This window comes from Xyrauchen texanus, chromosome 26 (assembly GCF_025860055.1).
Source record: "Xyrauchen texanus isolate HMW12.3.18 chromosome 26, RBS_HiC_50CHRs, whole genome shotgun sequence".
NCBI lineage: Eukaryota > Metazoa > Chordata > Actinopteri > Cypriniformes > Catostomidae > Xyrauchen > Xyrauchen texanus.
In genome coordinates this window covers 15,194,751-15,217,678 of record NC_068301.1, presented here as the reverse complement: position 1 = coordinate 15,217,678, position 22,928 = coordinate 15,194,751, and the positions used below count along the sequence as shown (strand labels likewise).

The 22,928-nt window shown below is 41.3% G+C and overlaps 1 protein-coding gene across 4 annotated transcripts in view; it reads right to left on the bottom strand.

The window, feature by feature from the left end:
• Positions 1–19,978, bottom strand: part of LOC127619929 (zinc finger transcription factor Trps1-like) — a 154,610-nt gene extending 134,632 nt beyond the window's left edge. Inside the window, exons 1-2 of one of the 4 annotated variants that reach the window (XM_052092961.1) lie at positions 19,389–19,978; positions 14,204–14,516 (exon numbers count right to left, since the gene is read on the bottom strand). In XM_052092961.1, the coding sequence (XP_051948921.1) occupies positions 14,204–14,216 (13 nt within the window). In that variant the 5' untranslated portion in view covers positions 14,217–14,516; positions 19,389–19,978. The other 3 variants (XM_052092962.1, XM_052092963.1, XM_052092964.1) reach the window with 3 other exon arrangements.
• Between the last annotated feature and the right edge of the window lie 2,950 nt (positions 19,979–22,928).

The following is a 22,928-nucleotide window of genomic DNA, read 5'->3' as shown; positions in this document are numbered from 1 at the left end:
CAATAATTATTTTTTCGAACACTATACAGCCTTGGGACTGATTAGTCATCAGAGCTGTTTGATAGAAACAACCGCACCCTCTGATACTATCTGTGATCCTTATGCAAAGGCTTACCTGCCTGTCCTTTAAATCATAGGAACAGCTCTTGCTTTTTCTACACATTCTATGCTTCTTGAAGCAGAACCAATTTAAATTCTGTCTAATTTTTATGGTTTTTTGCTATGACTCTAAAGTGCCACACTATTCTATGCGTATTGTTGGTTGTTCGTTTGAAAGCATACTGCAACTTTTCATCAAAAACAGGACCAAGTTTACCTGAAGGGTGATAAAAGTGCTACCACAATCCAAGGGGGGAAATATGCCACCTCATTTGGTCTTGTCTGGATCTTAAGCTATTTGGACCATTAGTAGAAAGACCAGCCCAAACATGGGAGAAGCCTAACAAGGTGGCTGAAGTAGACACTGAGAGAACAAATCGGTTACCTAACGTAACCTCGGTTCTCTCTAGACGAGGGAACGAGTATTGCGTAAGCTAGCTTACGCTACGGGAAAGATTAATCTTTTCTGAGATATTGAAGCCAAAAAATTATCCTTAATTTTGTATCATTTGTCAACGCAGTGCAGCAACTGCAGACCTTGAGCGGGCTAGCTAGCGAGCTCATTGGTTGCTCTGCGGCAACTGCCGCAGCCTATAGACGAACTTGGGCGAACTCGCGTCCAATGAGAGGCGTCCGCGCGCTTACTGCATCAAAGCCCGCCAAAATGGGCGTGGCTAGAGTGCATATAAGCGTAGTTCGTAGGCTGGAACCCTGGTTTTCATTGAATGAAGCGAAAGTCGCTCGTGGCGCGAGCACGGCCGGCTACGCAATACTCATTCCCTCGTCTAGAAAGAACCGAGGTTACGTTAGGTAACCGATCCGTTCTCTTACGAGAGGTTCTCTCGCATTGCGTAAGCTAGCTTACGCTACGGGAACCCATTGTCAACGCCGTGCGCGCCAAGCATCCACTGCATGAGCCCCGGGGCTGGGGGGACCCGGGGGAGCCCTTGTGAGTGGGGAAATAATAATTGGCCGGCAAGAGTGCGGGCCAGTGTGTGTGTAATACATAAGCACATTGTGGGAAGGGAACGACAGCGCGGCGGTGCCGGTCTGTGTGGAATGAGTCCCATCAGTGCAGCTCACCAGGGGAGCTGTAGCGTATTAAACCGCTAGTAGTTTTGCCTGCAGGGCGGGCACTCCCAGATTGTAAAATCTGACAAAGGTGGAGGGGGAAGCCCAGCCCGCTGCCACACATATGTCGTGAATGGAAATCCCGCTGGACCATGCTCACGATGAGGCCGTGCCTCTAGTGGAGTGAGCCCTAATGCCCAACGGGCATGGCAGGTCTTTTGACGCGTATGCGGCAGCAATAGCGTCCACTATCCATCTAGACAGTGTCTGTTTCGAAAAGCTGCTCAGAGCGTCTGAAAGAGGCGGAGCGGGCAGTATACAATCTCAGTGCTCTGACTGGGCAAAAGAGATTGGTGTCGCGTTCGCTATCGGATGCTGGCAGCGCCGATAGGGAAATGACCTGTGCTCTGAAAGGAGTACCGATCACCTTGGGAACATAGCCGTGTCTAGGCTTTAAAATGACCTTGGAGTCACTTGGTCCAAACTCAAGACACGCAGCGCTGACAGACAGCGCGTGAAGGTCTCCCACACGTTTGACTGATGACAGGGCAGTCAGAAAAACGGTTTTGAGTGAAAGGTATTTCAAATCCTCGGATTGAAGCGGTTCGAAAGGGGGGGCTTTCATAGTTTCGAGAACTATAGAAAGATCCCAGATAGGAACCGATGGGGGGCGCGGGGGGTTCATCCTTCTAGCTCCTCTGAGGAAGCGGATGACCAGCTCGTTTATTCCCAGTGACTGGCCGTGCAGGGGTTCAGCGAACGCCGCGACGGCCGCCACATACACTTTGAGCGTGGATGGGGATCTGCCCTTATCCAGCAGCTCTTTGTAAAAACACGAGCAGCGACGACACCCCACATGTCCGTGGGTCCAGGTCTCTGTCGGTGCACCATTTTGAAAACACAGACCATTTTGACGCATAGAGTCTTCTCGTGGAAGGGGCTCTAGCGTGTATGATGGTGTTTATTACCCCTTCTGGCAGAGCGACGGGTAGTCGTTGATCACCCACGCGTGCAGCGCCCAGCGCTCTGGGTGGGGATGCCAGATCGTGCCGCGAGCTTGAGAGAGGAGATCTGCTGTCTGGGATGGGCCACGGCGCTGTCAGTGACAGCTGCGTAAGCTCCGGGAACCATGTCTGATTCTCCCAACGCGGGGCTATGAGGAGCACCGAGTGACGCGTTTCCCTGATCCTCTGCATTACCTGTGGCAATAGCGAGACGGGAGGGAAGGCGTAAAGCGGACGGTTTTGCCAGTCCTGGGCCAGCGCGTCCTCGCTTTTCGAGAAAAACATTGGGCAGTGAGAGTTCTCTTCTGACGCAAAGAGGTCTATCTCTGCTCTGCCGAAATGCGCCATAACTTCTGGACTGTTTGAGCGTGCAGGGACCATTCCCCTGGGGGAATATTGTCTCTGGACAGTCTGTCTGGGCCGTCGTTCAGGTGGCCTGGCACGTGCGTCGCCCTCAGCGAGCGCAGGTGGCACTGGGACCAACTCAGTATGCGTTTCGTCAGATGGAAGAGGTTCCTGGATCTGATACCGCCCTGAAGGTTTAGGTAGGCTACCACAGATCTGTTGTCCGAACGGACCAGGATGTGGTGACCCTGAATGACCGGGAGAAAGCGCACAAGCGCGTACTCGACCGCTATCATTTCCAGACAATTTATGTGAAGGAGCTCAGGTGAACTGACCATAGGCCAAAAAAATCCGGAGAGCCCTCGCAGACCACGCCCCAACCCGTGTTGGACGCGTCTGTCGAGATGACTTTTCGGCGAGATACAGCTCCCATCGTCACTCCCCGCTGATACCATTCGGCCACTGTCCAGGGCTGCAGAGATGAAATACAGGTCTGAGTCACCTTGATCGGCTGGCGGCCTGTGGCCCAAGCCCGGCGAGACGCGCGGGTGTTTAGCCAATGCTGAAGCGGGCGCATGCGCAGTAAACCCAGCTGAAGTACTGCTGCGGCTGAGGCCATGTAACCTAGCACTCTCTGAAATTTTTTCAGAGGCGTGAGGCTGTTCATCTGAAAGGACGCGGCTAGTCGCTGAACACGGCGCGCGCGCTGTGTAGATAAGCGAGCCGTCATTGCCACGGAGTCTAGTTCTATTCCAAGGAAGGAAATTGCCTGACTGGGCTGTAGTGAGCTCTTGGTCCAATTGACTGCAAGACCCAAACTGTTCAGATGGCTGAGGAGAACTGTTCTGTGAGACATAAGCTCCGTATGTGACTGTGCCATAATCAGCCAGTCGTCCAAATAGTTCAGAATTCGCAAGCCCTGACTCTGAGGGGTGCGAGCGCCGCATCCATGCACTCCGTGAAAGTACGGGGTGCTAAAGACAGGCCGAACGGAAGGACGGTGTATTGATAAACTTGGCCGTCGAAGGCGAATCTCAAGAATGGCCTGTGACGGGGATTTATCTGAATCTGAAAATAGGCATCTTTCAGATCGAGAGAGATAAACCAGTCCCCCTGGCGCATAAGCGCAAGGAGTTTCATGATTGTAAGCATTTTGAACGGTCTTTTTGCAAGCACCTTGATATCTAATATTGGTCTGAGGCAGCCGTCTTTCTTGGGAACAAGAAAATAACGGCTGTAAAACCCCGACTCGCTCAGCGAAGGCGGCACTTTCTCTATGGCTCTTTTGCACAGAAGGTTTGCTATTTCTGAACGAAGCATGCAGGCTGCTTCCGTGTTCACAATAGTTTCGAGCCGCGCTCTGAAGTGGGGAGGGCGGCGATCGAACTGTACCAAATAGCCCTGTTTTATTGTGCTTAACACCCATTTGGATATCCTGGGATAGCTTCCCACGCTTTGAAGCGTAACGCTAGAGGGTGAATGGCCAAATCGCCCTGATTGCCGCACACAGCGCGCTGAACAGAATGTGTGAGCGCGCTTACTGTGCTTATGCATGACTGCTCGCAGACAGCAAAGACAGGCTGTTCTGTGAGTGACTTCCCGATTGAGGTGAATGGGGAAAGAGTCACATCTGTTAAGTGATGCGCGAGCATAGTCACGGGCACGGGACTTACATACAGAGAAGTGTTTGCTGGCCGTGTGACAGAGCGGGCAGAGAATGGGCGCGCGCACGTATTCGTGAGCGCGTTTATTGACTCTAACACTCGAGCGGGCTGTGTCCGCTTTATGTGAGTGGGCTCTGATCGGGACACGGGAAGTGTAATGCTTGTGTGTTGAGGTGAACACTGGATTGTGGGCACATTTTCTACACAAGGCTGGTCGTGTGACAGAGTGGCCAGAGAAGGGGCGCGCGCACGGATTCGTGGGCGCGTTTATTGACTAACACTCGAGCGGGCTGTGTCCGCTTTATGTGAGTGGGCTCTGATAGGAACACGGGAAGTGTAATGCTTGTGTGTAAGGGTGAACACTGGATTGTGGGCACATTTTCGACACATAAGGCATGTTTGCTCTTTACAAGATTTCTTTGGGTCGCCGTGAAAACGGCGTTTGTGTGCAGGCAAGCGGGCAGTATCACCGGCTTGTTGGCTGCTGAATCCACCACTGCAGTAGCCTGAGAGAAGGGGACTGACAGAGGGCGAAGCTTTGACGGCTGTCCAGCTGCGGCGGGACTGAGCCGTCGTTTTCTCAACAAAGCTAGGAGGACTTCGGTTGCTCAGGTTTCAACGCAATCTTAGGCCGAGGCCCGCGGGGGGGCGGCGGTCTGCGGCGGCTGTCTGAGCGCGACCTACGGCGGCCGCCCTGTCGACGCTGAAAAGTCTGGCTTTGCTGAGCTGGGCGCTGTGAAGAGGCTCGTGCAGGAGGCTGGTCACGTGGGCGGCCTGCAGAGGAGCTAGCGCAACGAGGCAGGAAGAGATTCATGGCTTGGGTGGCTTTCTGGACTTCCGTGAAACGGTCAACAATGCCACTCACCGCGGAACCGAAGAGACCGGACGGAGAGAGCGGCGCGTTGTCCGTCGCGCTCCTTAGATCTGAAACAGCCTCTGGGTGTCCGCCATTCTCATCCCATTCTCGAAGGAGGTCCGCTTGGCTTGGCCGGTGGCGGCATAGGCGCGGCCAACACAGGCGGAAGTAGTTCTGCAGGCCTAGACGGGAGCACCGGTTTAGACTGCCATCTCGCGGAGGGCGGGCAAATGTGTGCTGCTACCGAATCCTCTGGATTCCTGGGCCGAGGAGGAGGCTTGGGAGCCTGACCACTCCTCGCTGTCCGAAGCCATGATGGAACAGCAACCATTATCCTCCGCCTCGTCATCCCAGATGGCAGCAGTGCGGGGGGGCGGGGAGGGTGAAAGCGAGACTCGAGGGAGAGGCTCCGGCGAGGCAGTCGCTTCTAACACCGGTTCCGGCAGCCTTTGGGAGCGGCGCTTATTATTGCGCGGCGAAACGAAAGGCGGCGCTGCGGCTTCGGTTTTGCATGTTTCGAGTCGAGCCCGCAGGGTAGACATCGGAAGATCCTCGCAGAGGTCGCATCCGCCATCAGCGAGGGCGAGCTCTGCATGTTCCCGTCCCAGGCAGAGAGCGCAGATGAGGTGGTGGTCTCCGATGCTGAGAGGAAAAAAACGCTTTAAAAAGACGCTCGATACTCTTTTTGTGAAGTTCGCTGAGGAACTTAGCTTGCTCTAAAAAAGGATACTTCGCCGGATGGCGTAGCTCGCAGGATGGCTGAAGGTGGCGAAGACGGCCGGCTTCTTCGAGCACTGTCCAAGCTTGCTAGATGCCCCTCGAACGGTGACGCGGCTTCCAGTTCAGAGATGCGAAGAGCTTCGCTGAAGAGATGAAAATCAGGGTTCCAGCCTACGAACTACGCTTATATGCACTCTAGCCACGCCCATTTTGGCAGGCTTTGATGCAGTAAGCGCGCGGACGCCTCTCATTGGACGCGAGTTCGCCCAAGTTCGTCTATAGGCTGCAGCAGTTGCCGCAGAGCAACCAATGAGCTCGCTAGCTAGCCCGCTCAAGGTCTGCAGTTGCTGCACTGCGTTGACAAATGATAAAAAATTAAGGATAATTTTTTGGCTTCAATATCTCAGAAAAGATGAATCTTTCCCGTAGCGTAAGCTAGCTTACGCAATACGAGAGAACCTCTCATAAGAGAACCTGGCCCCATAAACTTTGATACCTTAGACATGAGAAGGTCTAAAGTTAGCCCTATCTGTAACACAAACTGTCAATCACACTGCTTTTTACCACAAGAAGTAGGCCAGATATCACTAGGCTTGAATTTGAGCGCTAAGGATCAGTTGTGAGCTGAAAAATCGTTACAATGTGAGAAGTGGCTTTGATTTTGAGATGGTAAAATGTCACTTTTTTTCCCATTAACAATTTCATTCTCAGCTAAAAGGTCAGGTAATGATGTTTGTGTGCACATACATGTTGTTTTTGCTGTTCTTGCTTTTCATAAATGGTTATGCAGCAAGTATGTAACTTTTTAAGAGGCAATATGGCATGTAATGAATATAAAAGCTTGTACATGCAAGTGCATGCAAGTGCATGCGAGTGCATGCAAGTGCACGCAAGAGCGCCTACTTGCCAGACAGCTTTTAATTTCTAGCTTTGATACAATAGCTCATCCTGAGTGGATCTCTTGGGGTTCAGATAACCCTCTAACAGCACAATTGACGATGCCGATTCTGATTCCTTCACAAGGGTCTACTCTCCACTCAACAGCCTCCTATAGAGTCACCATCACTGCTACTGTTAGCAACAGCATGCAAGTTATAGCACGCATATTTACAGCATGTAAAATGGGAAATTCAAGTGCCTTGGAGGGCTGTTTGGAGCCAGAAAAGAGGTGATGCAAGGTGTCTGGTTTGGTCATGGAGCACAATCTGGAGTAGATGGGATTTTCACATGACGTAGAGACATGATAATGCAAAAAAGTCTCTCAAATTGTGTTTTACAATTGGAAAACAGGCCTGAAGTGCCCTACATTAGATTTAGGCAGCAAGCCACAGGAGGTATACAAGACGACAAGCTGAAGAGAATCAGCGTTGTATTGTTTCCACATTCTTTCCAGCCTGGTGTCTCTGGCTCGGTCCACTTAAATCTTCCCCCCATGCCGCAATTGGCAGAGCCGAGCCGAAGGAGCACTAAAAGCAATTTGGCTCCAGTTCGGCCAGCCTGACAGCCTACAAGTCAACTGGCCCCGACATATAAATAAGAACAATATCAGATAAGACTTGCAGGAAGCTTATAAACATTTACATTCCCTTTCAAGAGCTGTTTATGGATATTTTATCTCCTATCTGGAAGTTGAGGACATGGTGAAAAAAGACGAGGACCTGGGGCGGAATCCGAGAATCAAAAAAGCAGCAGGCCCTGACAGGGACCCGGGTCCATTGACCATAATAGGTGTTGAGAGTGGCGGTCCAAGATGAGGAACCAGCTCTCGGCTCTGTTCCTCTGGCCTGCAAGAAGAGTTATGGGCCGGTGCGGGTAGTGGTGGGGAGGGGAAGGATGCCTGGTAAGCTACTAATTCTATATCTTCCCCTGACAAAGACAAACTACAGCCAGCAGAGTTCAGTCTGGGAGACGGGGTGGGAGCTTGTAGGACTCTCTAGTATTGTGTTTAACAGAGTGAACACATTTCTGCCTCCCTGTCTTCAAGGCTAGGGCCTATCTGAGGCTGAGGGAGGAAAGATCTGGCCACAGACGGCTAGCATCTGTTTAGCCAAGCTCGAAATATTTTTTGTCCATATTTAACAGCTTTCTTTTTAGGATATCAAAATGAATAAAAATAAAAAATTATATATAAAATTAGGATAAAGAAATATTCCGGGTTTAATACAAGTTAAGATCAATTGACAGCATTTGTGGCATAATCTTGATTACTACAAAAAATATATATATTTTTACTTGTCCATCCTTTAACAATTGAGGTTACATGGAAGTGATTTCCATTTTGTCAGGGTTTAAAGGCAAAACTGTGAAGCTTATAATTCTATAAAATGTATAGAATTGCATTCATTTATATGTTAAAACTTTTGTATTGTCTGAGCTGTAAAGTTGTTAAAATCATAATTTTTGTGGTCAGGGTTTTAGGGTTAACAATGTTACTTGGTTATTTCAACGAATTCGAAAAATTGGATGCAACTCTACACAGCTACAGCTAGTAAATTATTTTATCACAGTAAAATAATGTTAACATGGATATTGTTTACATATTGTGGCTATACTTTTTTTTTTTTTTTTTTAAAGCCGAAAATCATCTAAGAACGAAAATAATTTTGTGGTGATCAACATAGTCACATATGCTGTCATTTTAGCTTAACTTGTACTGAACCTTTAAAGATGCCTTCAGTAATTGTTTATGTTGCAAAGGTTTAAATTGCCATCATCTTGGACTTAAAGGGGCTTCCAAATGTCTCAGTTGGGGCGTCAAAACATCGCTCAATGCCAGGATTGAGTGCCGCTTTGATTTACACATGAAAAGCACTGCAGAGAATGTCTTATTTTGATTTTAGCACTTAAATCGGTCTTCGTAATGGTATGTCATCTGAATTGTCCTGTAATCATTGACTGATGCATCAAGTCAATGTTCAGCAGCAATGGGGTAAATTATTTTCTTTTTAAATTGAGCACCATGTTACGAGGCTCGACAGAAGCACAATGCGGCACTTGAGTTAACACTTCAGCAGACACTTAATAGGCTTCAATGTACAAAACCCCTTTATAATGACAAAAAGCAGCTTGAATGCAGTATCACACAAAAGTAAATGTTTCCGGTTACCGATGTTTTGTTGAAATACGGTAATCACAGTTAGTCATGATTAATCCGCAAGCAAAACTGTCTGATAACAAGGGGGTTCCTGAGACAAAGTAATATTTGGCTGGTCTTGTGACCTCAATATGTCAGCCACCATGAGGTGGCCCACTCCATGTAAAATAAAACAGAATTTATCAGTTTACTGATATGACTTCTCAAATATTCATCTCGTGTGAGTGTACATGATTTGAAAATTATTTTAGAAAACTACTAATCATATCTTTATGCCAAAAACTTAAACAAGGGACAAATTAACAGAGAAATAAAATGACTGTAAATGTGAGTAACTGAAGTCCCTAACTCTGACATTTCAGCAATAACGGTCTCACAAATGGCAATAACTGCCTTTAAAATTTGTATCAAACACAACTAGGAAATCCAGCATCATTTAAGGTTTTATATAGTACCACTTTATCCTCACCTCGATCCTCAATCAGAAGGGGCATAGTAAGGACAATTGAGATCAGACATTTTTCTGAGAACTACACTCTAGTACAGATACAGCGATCCAAATAACAGTACATAGGGCAGCCGTAAACAGTAGCTCTGCCACTCTGGATGCCCTCACTTCTCGCCACAACATGAAACCAAGAGAATTCCCTTACATTCATCTGAACCTCACTAATCTGCAAAATAATGTCGCTCTTACAGTGAGCTGCATCCTTGCTTGACATGATACCTTTTGTCTCCTCTTGTGTTGTGACAACACTCACATTTGTAAATTGCCCTCCTTGTAGAGGATAAACATCTGATAGCCACAAGAGAAAGGGGCTTGGGAGTGTACCAAGCCTCTGGGACTTCCTCTTAACAAATGGAGAGATCTTTTGAAAGCTCCTGTTTGTGTTTGCCAAAGACACGGTCAGGATACATGAGGCTCCTGTCAATGGCCTCCAGCTGCTATTCAAGTTAAATCTGCCCATCGAGACCTACAGTTTTGGATCTAGGACTAATGGTTCCAATGGACGAGGATTGCAAATGTATCAGAGATTCTTTGCAGGTTAAGATAGCTGCATTGGTGTAAAATCCAGAAGAGGTGTTTGCAACAAGTTATTTTATGTGCATTACATTGCAAACATATGTTGCTTGGTTTACAATACAGCAATAGTAACACTGCAACTGCATTAGGTGGAATCTGGGCTTTGAACCAAAAGCATAATATTGCTGTGCATTGACGTTGTGCAGGCATCACTCAATGTGTGAACAATGTGGTCAGAAGCACTCTGTCAAAGCTACTCATTGGATTGGCAATTACTTAAAAAAAAAATAAAAAAAAAACAGTGTGGGGAGGAAAAACAGCAGATTAATCATGCTGTTAGCGATGAAGATGAAGGCATTGATTAATGCAGTTTGGCTTTTTAAACAAACAACTCCTGAGTGTGTGGTGTGCTCGGCATTACCCTTTAATTTAGAAAGGGTTGACTGGAGAAGTTTTGTTTTCGCTGCAGCTCTCTGCCCTCTTTTTCTTTTACCCCCTTCTCTGGGGCCTTTTTCCCCCCAACACCATATGGAGCAGGCCTCGTGGAAGCAATCTGCTAAAAAAAAAAAAAACAAGTCCGCACTCAACCGTTCCCTCCTTTTTTAACACCCGCAAGAATAAATTGCTCCTCCTTTGTGCGTTCTGCCAGTGGTCCAGGATCATTTTTGTGTTCTCGATCTAATAAGATTAGTTTGGTGCTAGTTCAGGGTTATTGCAAGAAGGTGCCGCATGAGTGGAGGAAAAGCAGGCTAATTGGCAGACGGATATGGCCCAATCCTCACCGTTCACTACAAGGTTGAATTCTCTCTCCACCTCAGTCCTCTCTCATTACTGTCATTTTACGACTGTCTCAAAAGTCTGTAATAACTCAGCTTACCTTATTCTACAGACAGAGATAGGAGTAAACTATGGAGCAAGTGGGAGACTCATTAAGCATACTCACGACTGACACCTCTCAGTCCACAAGGGCTCTGCTGTTTATTTAGCAGGCCTGAAAAACATATAGATGTGGAATTTCCATTGCAGTGTGCAACCGGTTCGCACTCACATACTAATTCCACTGTCGAGACTGTCGAGTCAACAACTTTCAGAACTTATTAGATATGTTTAAGAAAGTTCCTAAATGCCCTTGCACCAGCAAATGATACGTCTTTTCCTTAGAATCAGAATGAGCTTTATTGCCAAGTATTCTTACACATACAAGGAATTTGTCTTGGTGACAGAAGCTTCCAGTGCACAAACAATACAATACAGCAACAAGACAGAGAGAATAAAAATAAAAAATTGAATAGAAAATGAAGTATATATAAAATACACAATAGGACTAATACTTATGTGTATACACACGCATGTACAATATACAAATACAAATCTGTTATTTATACAGAAGCAAGGGAATGTAATGGCAGAAGAGGTAAGGTATGTTAGATAAATATAAATAGACTAAGCTGTGTAGACTAGTGGCATGGTATTCCTCAAAATTAACACAAGCAGGACTGTCAAGAAAAGTGTGGAGGTCTGAGCACTAAATGGCTGATTAAGGTATTGCTGTGTCAACTGGTAAAACATTTCTATATGCTCTGCAAACCCAAGAAATGGTGGAGCCGAATGATCAGACTTTTAAATGAGCATTATGAAAACATTTGGCCGTTTGCCTCGCTCGGCACACTGGCACACCATGCATCATGCAGGCACCTACTGGAGAACTATGCAGACCACTCACATTTCCCCACTATAACTCAACAAAATTATACAAAGCAAGGTACAAGTAATAAGTATAAGCCTTAAGTCACAGCATAAATCCATGTTTAACTATACCCAAAAACGGGCATGCAAGTCAACGAGATGTTCCAGCACATAAGAGCTGAACCTATGAGAATATAACTAAAGCCCATATTGTATGCAATTAAAAGTGGATTGAGATGGCAAAGTTGTCATTTAGAATATACTCTTTACACACTCCAAACTGCTTAATGTTGTTATATAACTAAATCATATTGAAGAATTATCTGCAGACCTGAATAACACAGCCATGAATTTGTATATGTGTTTAGTCTGGGCTGTGTGCACGTTTCAAAGCACATACATTTGAAGATAAATTATTGAGCTAAATGGGGTGGGTATCTCTAAATACAGAGTCTTTTAAGACTGGAAAAGTGTCATGGAAACAAAGCGTTTTAAGCTAAGTCACATTTGAAAAGAGAGGACTAAACAAAATTCTAATCTGTCGCATACATATTAGGCTAATTTCAATTAGCTCAGCCACATTCTTCATGATTCCAATCAATAAAAAGTTAGAATTGGAGGAAAAATCTAAACCAAATCTAAAATCCTTAAAAACCAGAATTAATTTACTTATTAAATGTAATTAACTTCATGATTTATGATATTAACTTATTTATTAGGCCAAGACAACAAAAAAATAATAACTGTTAATAATCTGACACACACATATATATATATATATATATATATATATATATATATATATATATATATATATATATATATATATATATATATATATATATATATTATTTTATTATTTTTTTTACAAATTTAATTAATACAACTCCGTAAGCCACTGGGCCCCCTAGACCCCCCTATTAGCACTCAGGGATCTCAGGTGACCCTTGACCTAGAAGCCTGTGTCAGAGTTCTGGTTGAAGGATCCATGGGGTTAATCTTGCAATTCAGTCTTACCCTCCCCTCTGAGCCTCCAAAACCTACCAGAAACCACCAAGCCCATGCACATTTTACCATTCATACAAGCAGGTTTTCCCCTGAAATCCAGACTGCAAAAGATAGCATGTGTTTAACATTACACAAATGTGCTGAAATGGCAGGGCACACGAGAGAAACCTCCACTGTGGCAGTGTTCACAAAGACAGGATCCCCTAATCACTGCTCGTTACAGGTCATTAATTATACATTTCTGCACAGGAGAAAACAGTCAGCTATGACACACTCTTAGATTACCTCATTTAAGAACAACTACTGCTCACAACCCAGACCGCAAAGAAGGTGGCTGTATTCGCATAATAGAGCCGCACAGAGCAAGTCAGCAAACTACTTAAAATTAAAATCTCGACCGAGAAGAAATGTAAAAAGGTGTTTGACATTAACACAGTTAGAACTATTTGTGATGTAATTAAATAACCCAGCAGCATAATAACACATTTTAAACAGAAACCAACTACCATAAAAAAAGAAAAGTGAAACCTTAAATATTTTTAAACCTCCAATATGTCCGTTGCATTTATAAAAAGGAAGAGTTTCCTTCCTATGCTTTTGAGGGACACCTCACCAACTATCACTGATAAGAATAAAGTTTGATGAACAAAAATAGAGGATGATGATTTCTTGCAAATTCCATCTAAAGAGGCACCATAAAGTATTTGAACACTTAAGTCACACTTAAAATGTCTGAATGTCACTGCATTAGATACAAAATATGACTATTTTGTTAGACCCTTTCTAAGAACTAACATCTTGTTATTATTATGTAAACCAACAAGTACTATCAACACAAAACCTAAAGAAAAATATGACATTTCTCGAACACTGTCACATTGCTGAAGGAAAGATTTTCCTATCTAAGCTTTTTAGGGCCACCGCAACAATTATCGGTAATATTAAGAATATTAATATTAGTAAAGTGCGTAGGCCTTAAATAATGTACAATAACAAAAACAGGATGATTATTTATTGTCAGTTCTATCTAGATCCAACTACGCATATTTTTACTGACATTTAGGACGTTTAAGACAAATCTCTGGAAAGCGAGACTGTCAAGCCCAGGATTCTAGAGACGCTGTGGCCAGAATAATACCAGAACACACAATCACCTGGTTTAAAAATGTACATATTGCTGAAAACCCCAAATACAAAAAAATAAGACTGCTTGTGTGGCCTCTCTTATTACCCAGAGAAAACCACAGTTAGTCAAAAAAGGTTAAGGAAAAGAAAGTCAGTAAATTCTACTGTTCCACGTAATAAACGGCAAAGCAGGGGATGATGGCCTTACTGAAGATCAAAGAGTTTTAACAGCTTGAACTATCTAGCCGTCTAGATCACTGCTCGGAACCACAGGAAGACTGGGTTAAAAGTTACCATAAATAAAGTTTTAAAAGCAAGATCACCCTACCACAACACCATAAAAAACAGGAAGACATTGCTAAGTTAGCATATCACAAACTAAAAGAATTATTGCGTCTTTTGTCATAAAATTGAACCTATTCAGCAGGCATCTACACAAAAAACACAGTGCAACACAGTGTAAAATATCCCTGCATTTTCTCAGCACACAATCACACATATACATACCTCTGTTAAACATTGGGTTATAGCATTATCACGCTCAATTCCAACAAGGAGGCAGATAACAGAGTTGGCAGAGTAATCAAAAGACCCTTCCCTGAGGAGCCCTTTTCCTCTGAGGTATCCTTTATTCCACATCCATTCTGGCCTGGGAATCATTCCATGTTTCCTGCAGTGCTCACAAAGTTTATTCGCGCTATGTTGCCTGTACGTGCGTTGCTTATGAAATGCGCTGTCCCGTAATTCCCTTCTCTCAGAAGACCTCACAGGTATAGATGATCCAGAATGCAAGTGGTGACCACACAGCTATTCTCGATCACTGCAACAAAACAAAGGAGCACACTTATTAGCAAGTTCTCTGGGGTTTTTTTTTATTATTTTTAACACTTTAAGACAATCAGGCAAACAGCATGTAAACACAGTAACATCTGCACTATCGTGGAATAAAATAAAAAATAATAAAAAAAAGATGAAAAACATACTTTAAAATTTTTCGCTTGAAAAAAGAAAAAGAGAGAGAGTCATGTGTTGTTACCAAAGGCTCATAAAACTTGCAATCTTGGAAGACACTCAAATGGCATAACAGCAACATGGACACCACAAAACACATACAGAGAGCCGCGAGAAATCCTGTGTCATGTACTCAGGATGTCTGACGGCAGGTTTCATGAATGGAAGCTCTGACAGTACAGGCCCTCTGGCTGACCAAATTGGAAACAGGAAAACAAACATTCTCAAAAGACACCCCTCCCCACCCCCAACAAACCTTTTCTTCCACTCATTCTGTCCAACCTGTCTCAGGTTAGCAATCCTTAACTGCACCAGCCTCCAGACCACACATATGGAGAACATTCAGCCACCATGAGGTGGAAAAGAAAAAACAGACAAAAACTAAAATGAAAACCTGATTGCGAGGTAAGAGAACACACACCACGATAGAAAAAAGGGTGAAAGACAAGAAGGCTACACTGACTCATCAGCGTTCCAGAGGGGCCGGCGTGAGGATCGGACACTGGGCACACTAAAACTGGGTACGTCAGAATGGGGAGGAGAGGAAGTGGGCACCGCTGGAGGTTTTGATATGAAAACTTTTATACGTTTTCAGATAGCAGCATACAGAATGGAGCTATTAGGCTATCAAGAAAAGCTTTTATTTAAAATTACCTCACATTAAAGGCTAATCTAATGGAACCGGCTAGCAATGAAAAAACACACTCTGCTAAAATGTCGACAAAATGTTAACGTTACTTAACTTTGTAAGCAAAACACCCCCCCAAAATTATTTTTTTTTAATTAATTTTTATATTAATTAATATAATTAATTAATGTATATATATATACATATTTTATTTGTTATTTAAATGAGTAAGAATGAATATTTAGGTGAAATATAATTTATTTTCTTTACTTGTAGTGCAACCTACAACCTCTCTCTACTGGGAATATGGAGCATTTCTGTCAGCACCAAACTTTACCAGATGCATGCTAACCACTAAAATATTACACGCCACATAATTAGCCTAACAAGCAATGTCAAACTGCTCTGGCAGAGTCAAAGTGGTAACTAAACCTTCTCTTATCTGTGAGAGTTGTTAAATAGACTTCACAGAGGTTTTGCAGGTCAAGGTTTGAGTTCTATTATTAGTCAAATCAAAACATTACCCATTGAAAATGTAATATTAATAAATACATGTTGAAGCTAAAGCTTTAATATTCTACAGGCTTAAGGAGGTTGCGGTGACATAACAATTTAAAGGTCTTTGTGTCTCATTCCCACACAGGCAGGCAGAGTGTGAGAAAAAAAGGACAGAAATATTTCATAACAAAAGAAAACTTTATAGGGTTTAATTGAGATGGCAAAAACTGGAGCTCTATGTTCGATTAATATAACGCCCAAAATTACTATGTTATTCTTCATCAAATGCAGTGATTCTGCATAAACACCTAGCCTGAAAAAACATGACGATGCCATTTTTTGACAAGGCTTTAATATATCTGTTATAACACATTCTGATAACAAGTCTATACAACACATCCTGAGCCAAATAATTATTCAGAACAGGATTAAAAGTGTGACGAGAGAGGGAACAACCTCTATGAACTGTCTCTTTTATTCCTGAAAATTCAGTGGATAAAAAAATTTGAATATATTCTAAAAGCTTTTAAGGCCACCAATTATAAGAAGCTGTTTGCGAAACCTTGGCATGATGTCAGACTGTCTTTAAAAAAAAATTATATTTGTTGTCTCCATATTTGTAACCATGGGGAATAAGTCTCGCCACCAAAAAAAAAAAAAAAAAAAAAACGGAATTTCTTTTAAAAAGGAAAGTCATTGATGCATCATTTCAAAACAAAAGCAGTGATTGTGGTTTGCAGAATTGTCTGTTGCTTGCAGATAAATTATGCCGGTTCTGAAAGTGGTGATTATTTTAGAAATATTATTATAATTCTTTTTTTTTTTTATTACAGATTTAAATGTGAATACAAATACTTTTGAGAAGTCTGCAAATGGACACTATGTGACTTGCAACTTTCCTATGCTACTTAAAAAAACTTAAGCTTTTCAAAAGCACAAAAGTTTTGCTTGTGTTTAATATGGAGCAACAAAAAAGTTCAAACGTACCCAGCAAAAGTCCTAAATGGCTAAATAATTATGCATTCTGATTTATACTTTTCCATCAACCAAGGAAAGTTTCAAATTATATATTTTTTTTTTGTAGTCATCAACTAATTTTGTTCTTTGTAAGCAAGCACCTGGATTAAGTATGCTAGTATGATCCATTCTTTACCTCAGTCATTTAAAAAATCCCTCTCAATTTAGTTTCTCTACAGGGTTCATATTCAACAACACCAACGCCACATGAATCTGCCGCAGGGACACAAGTGGCAAATCTCAGTGCGGAGAGAAGTTAGCCCAAAAAGTTGTGTAAACTCAGAGGCCACGAAGAACAAATGGAAGACCCCCACTGCTGCTTTCTCCCTCCACCAAGGCCCAAATTCATTTGTCAGCCGTAAAGTTCCTGACTATGCAGCGCTGATCTATTGCATCTCTCCAAAGAGCTCACAGATGTGGAGTCATTTACATTTCAAATACACCTCAAGCTTTTCAATCACTTCAAACACGCCTTATCAGACAACTCATGTGGATCTTATTCTTCTGTTTTGACCCAGAACTGAATCTAGTAAACTGCTGAATGGATAGTGTTCAAATATTTGAATGTTTACGATGCACAAAGGATGAAATAGTATTCCAGGCAGATGGAGAAATTTTATTTTGCTCATGTTTTGATGTCTATGTTAAGTTATGCATGTACAACTATTTCAATATAAATATCAAAAGTGGAGAAAAGTCATGCTTTTGTAAAAAGTGTTGTTAAGCTAATGTGATTATGACTGACGATGGCAGTGCGAATGTTCTCTGTTGACTGTATCCGAAACTTTGTTTACAGTTGCAAGTTTCTTTTCTAGTTTCAAATGACAAGCGGCATTTGCTTGAACGGGCTTTGTCATTAAGAAACTTTTACTGACAAGAATGATGCCTTTTAGAGAGAGAGTGAACATATCATTTCCAGACTGCCGGAGTGTGGCAGGTTTCACAGTTTACAGGAAACCGTGCAACTCATCTACTGGAACCAACATGGGATTTTGTATCATAAAAATCAGATACAGGTTACGCCTTACCGCACATTCAAGTGAAGTGTGGGTGATTTTATCTGATAGTTTCCACCAACTTAAAGCTACAGATGACATTCTTCTAATGTGAAAGTGACTGTAAAACCAAATTAACTGGCAACCTTAGCACAGTAACAGAACTGTGGAACAACTCAAATCCGAACACATCACTAAGATGTTACTCATATTGAAAACATTAAAGGATATGAATATATACATAGCCTAAATAGCTTGCTATATATAACAAGAAGAAAAAAACATAAAAATAGCCTACGTACAGCTCTTGTCTGTGATTAACCATTTCTTCACAAAAAAGTTACTTTATATTAAACAATAACATACACAAAAAGAAAACAAGAGAGACATAAAAGTGTGCATACAAGTTGTCAAGATGAGGAATTTGAAAAAAATGCTACATTTCTACATAAATGCCCACATTTTAGAGGATCAAAATATAGTTATTTTGATTCCTAGGACTTCTTTTGAAAAGTTTTTGGAAAGTGACATGCTCCATCACGCCACAAGAAACTTTGTGAACTACAGCCCCCACAAAACACCTAAGAGCAAACGTTATCCACACAGTTGGTAAAACAAATATAAAGTTTTCCCTTTTAGTTCTCTATTGACTAAACACACCCAAACACTCATTCAAATTGAACATATTCGTATAGTCAGAAGGAGCTCATTACCGCTTTTCATAAACTTTTCCTCCGAAACTTGCTTTGCGTCTCCATCGCCTCGAAGAAAAGTTCAAGCAATGAAACAGAAATACATCTTTTTTGCTACCTGCCTTCGAACACAACCGCAAAATACTGATAAAAGCCACTTAAGGTCTGTAGCCTGTCATGTAAACAATCTGCACCTCTTTGAATCTGGAAAATGAAGTGTAACGTTCAGCGCGTTGCCATGCCTACGCGTTTTCTTATCGAACATCAGTTACGGAAAGTTTTCGAAGTTTGTGTGGAAAATGCCGTTCAGTAGCCTAACACACTAATGAAACTTTGTATAACTAAAGCTACGAGCCGTATCGCTGCTTTTGTCTGTTAGTTTTAACATAAACAATGCCTTAAAACACGTCACGTCGATAAAAAACATAATTCATTTATATTGTACAGCTTAAATGTTAAAGGAAAAAGGCGGACTTTCTACATTATGTGTGTTATCTTGCGCAAAATGCATTTGCAACACAACGAAATGGCTATAAAAGAAAATGGGAAGGAAAAAGTAATCCAAAAAAAAACTCGTGTCTTGTCTCTGAACACGAGCCCACTACAAGAAGCTAACAAAACGACAATTTCATTGTCTATTTCGCCTAAAAAACCCAAATCCGAGGAGCCCTGCTCTTATTTTCATTGCAAAGTAGCGCTCAACTGATTCATCAAATCCCTTCGCCCTTCTCAACATTACATAACAATCGCCGCCTAAAAGCCATCAGCATTCAGGAACTACAGCTAAAAAATCACATCTCATCGTTCTTCTTGCCGTGATCGCAATGCTCATTGATTCGCTTTCTCCTTACCTGTTAATTAAATTGCAATAGTCTTTGCAGTCTGAAAGATGGTGGAGCTTTGGCGTGAGCCATGAACCGTCTTTGTGTTGTTTGTTTGTTGATCTCGGGGAATGATTTCTTTTTATGGGGATGTAATTGCGAATTGCTCCTGTACACGTGAAATCTTGGGTGACTGTGTTTAATGGTAAAAACGCCTGGGTCTGGGATGAAAAAAAGGAGGTTGGTTTTTGCAGTGATCTTTGCAGTTCTTTATCAGAAATGTTATCGCTTGTCAGGACCTCAGACTCCAAGCATTACGTCAGTTTCAAGACACCAACACTATTAATATCAAGAAGCCCTTGCGGAGGAAAGCGCCACCCTAGAGCGCGCTCTCTTAAAGGGACAGTGACTACAAAAACAGCACCACCACCGTGCAACTCCACTACAGACTCCTGTGGCAACACACTGCGATGATATGACATCGAAAATGTAGGTGAGAATACTGCTCTTTTGTCAGTTGAATAAAAAAGCTCTCCACAACCATGTCAAAATTCTTTCAGTGCTCAGAATGTAGAAGAACTGAAACCAAATATATATTTTTTTCAATTATGAATATGCCCTTCATGTATGACTGTGATTAAAAATAAATAAATACAAATTATTAATTTTTAAACATAACTTGTGTTTATATGTGGTGCTTTTTCTGAACAAATCTAACCCTGACATGTAAAATCTAACGTTGTGTTTTAAATGTCCCTCTGTTCTCATCCAAGACAAACCATAAACCATAAGTCCAGTGGTCCATAATTATAAGTCCTGTCCTCAATAACAAGGTAGAGATGAACCAGACACTTGTCAAAAACACACAAAACAATAGTTTACAGTCTACATCAAATTTTTATGTATTTATTGCCCTGTGTATTTATTGTCCTATGTATCTATTGTTCTGTTCTGTGTATTTATTGTCCTGCACTCTGTTGTATATTGCACTTCATGAAGTCTTCCGTACTGTACTGTGTTGCACCATGGTCCTGGAGTAATGACATTTCATTCCAATGTTTATAAGCTATATAGAGGAAGGACAATAAAAACCCACTTGACTTGACACACACACACACATACACAAACTTAAGAAATGACAAAACAATCTTAGCATTAATGTGAACTGACACATTCTATATCATAAGTTTGTTTTTGTTTTTTTTGTTAAAATTAAATAATACAATTAATTTAAAAAAGATAATTATAATCAATCATATACGTAATTATTTGTGTTATACAGTTATTGTGGAGGCTTTCTCAGCCCTAGAGAATGATTATAAGTTTATACAATATTCGTTTTTACAATATAGTAATGTCTGTGCCATGCAGTGTGGTGTGTTGGGGTCCATCAAATATTCTTCTTTTTTTTTTTTTTTTTAAAATAGGGAGGAAAACAACATTATGTGTGTTTATTTTTTCCCAGTTCATGCACATTTCTTCTTTTCTTTTCTCTGAAATGTTACATGTCATTTTGTTTACCATCTAAAAAATTAATCACTTCTCAATTCTGACTAAATTATAAAATAAATAAATAAATCAAAGCCAGTCTGTCAACAAAAATTAACTGTCTTTGATTGTCAACATTTGCAATATGTTTCCAAGCGATTAACTTGATGAAAATAACATTACACGGAGAGAACAAAGGAACTTATTTCCAGGAATAGGTTTACAATTTCTCTCGTCTCCCATGTTACGGTAGTAATGCCGGGCCCATGACATGTGAAGACAAACTCATTTAGGGACGTTCCAAACGCTGATTCAAAATATGAATATAAAAAAGCATGCACAACATATGGGTTCAACCAATATGGGTATTGTAAATTATATTGCAGGTTTCCATGAGCTCATTTGGGCAGTACCAGAGCGGCATACCACTAAACCACATCCATACTCAATGCAAAAATGCATATTTTGGGGGATTTACATGCATTCTCTGTAGACTCTTACCACTGTGGGGTACTGATGGAAGTTTCTTGGAGATGAAACTGGAGAAGGAAAGTCAAAGTTGTTTATTTCATTTAGAGATATCATGCCACAAGGTGTACGTCATTCAAATATTTTTAGTGCTGCTAGACATATTACACACTGTGGAAGCTGGCTCCAATACTGTCCCCTATCTGTGCTTGATACTGTTTCAGTGTAGACTACCTTCTGTCTATGCTAACAGCCAGACTCATCAAGTGTCATATTTAGAACACTTCATGATTAGCAGACAACCCTCCACTGAGACTTTGACTGCCTCTTGCAGTGTAAGCATTACAATTAAAATATACAGCTGCAGTTTATCAGTTTTCGTTCATATTCATAGCTTTTTAGTGTGATAGCATTATACTGTTCAACAGTAGGCACAACTGAACTTTTTTCAGGGCACTATATTATATGCAGATGCGACATGCTTGCATATCCACCTTTGCAGCTATTTTATGTGCATTTTAATAGTCTTCCTTAATTATTTTAGAATTTTTATAATAAATGAAATATGGTATTGTGGTATAATTGTGAAACAATATCTGGTTGAAAGAAAGAAAGAAAGAAAGAAAGAAAGAAAGAAAGAAAGAAAGAAAGAAAGAAAGAAAGAAAAAGTTATTTGTGTAAAGCATTAACTAATATAAATATTAACTAATAAATTAATGTCCAGATATTGGTAATAAAAAAAATAGTGTGAAGGCAGAAAGCCATTGTTGGGTCACTTAGTGGTCATTCTTTACTTTCTTCTTTAACATTTTTGGTAACTTTTAAGAAAGCCTGTACATGATGTAATATTGCAGGTAAAAATAATGTTTTTTATTTTTTTTTTATTTCTAATTATATATATATATATATATATATATATATATATATATATATATATATATATACACATACTAGTTAATATTTATTTTTAGTGCTGCTTCATCTTTTGGTTTGGTGATTAAATTATTGTCTTAAAAAATTTAAAGACTTTTCTTTATTCTTACTACGCTTGATTTTATGCTCTATTCTGCCTATTCAGCTCTGGCTATTTATCCAAAGCACAATTTACACTAACAAAATAAAAAATAAACATGTAAATATGAAAGAAATATGAGTTGTTGTTGTTGTTGTTGTTGTTTTTAAATGGTCTTGCACTTCACAATCCCTAAGTGCACCTCTGTGGCGATAGAATTGCATATGTGGCACAAATGTGATTCATAAATTGACAGTTTTCAATTTTAACATTCAGTTCAACCATGCAGCATAAATGGAATTTGCAGAGTGTAACTTCTGAATAAAAGGGAAATTTGAACAGGAAGAGCAGCTCAAGGTGATTCTTTCACATTACTGTTGCACTCCAAGGAGCAAAGTAAGTGATTCATGGAGGGCCAGAATAAAAACAATTTTATACTTGAGTAAAACGTTTTTCAGATACATTTTCTTCCCTCCCTCAAAAAAACAAAATTGAAGACAAGAGTAATACACCTCTAAAGCATCACATGAAAAAAAAACTTAAGTTGAGTTACTAGAAGGCTTTTTTTTCTCCTCCAAATACTGGAGATCATTTGTTCTGAT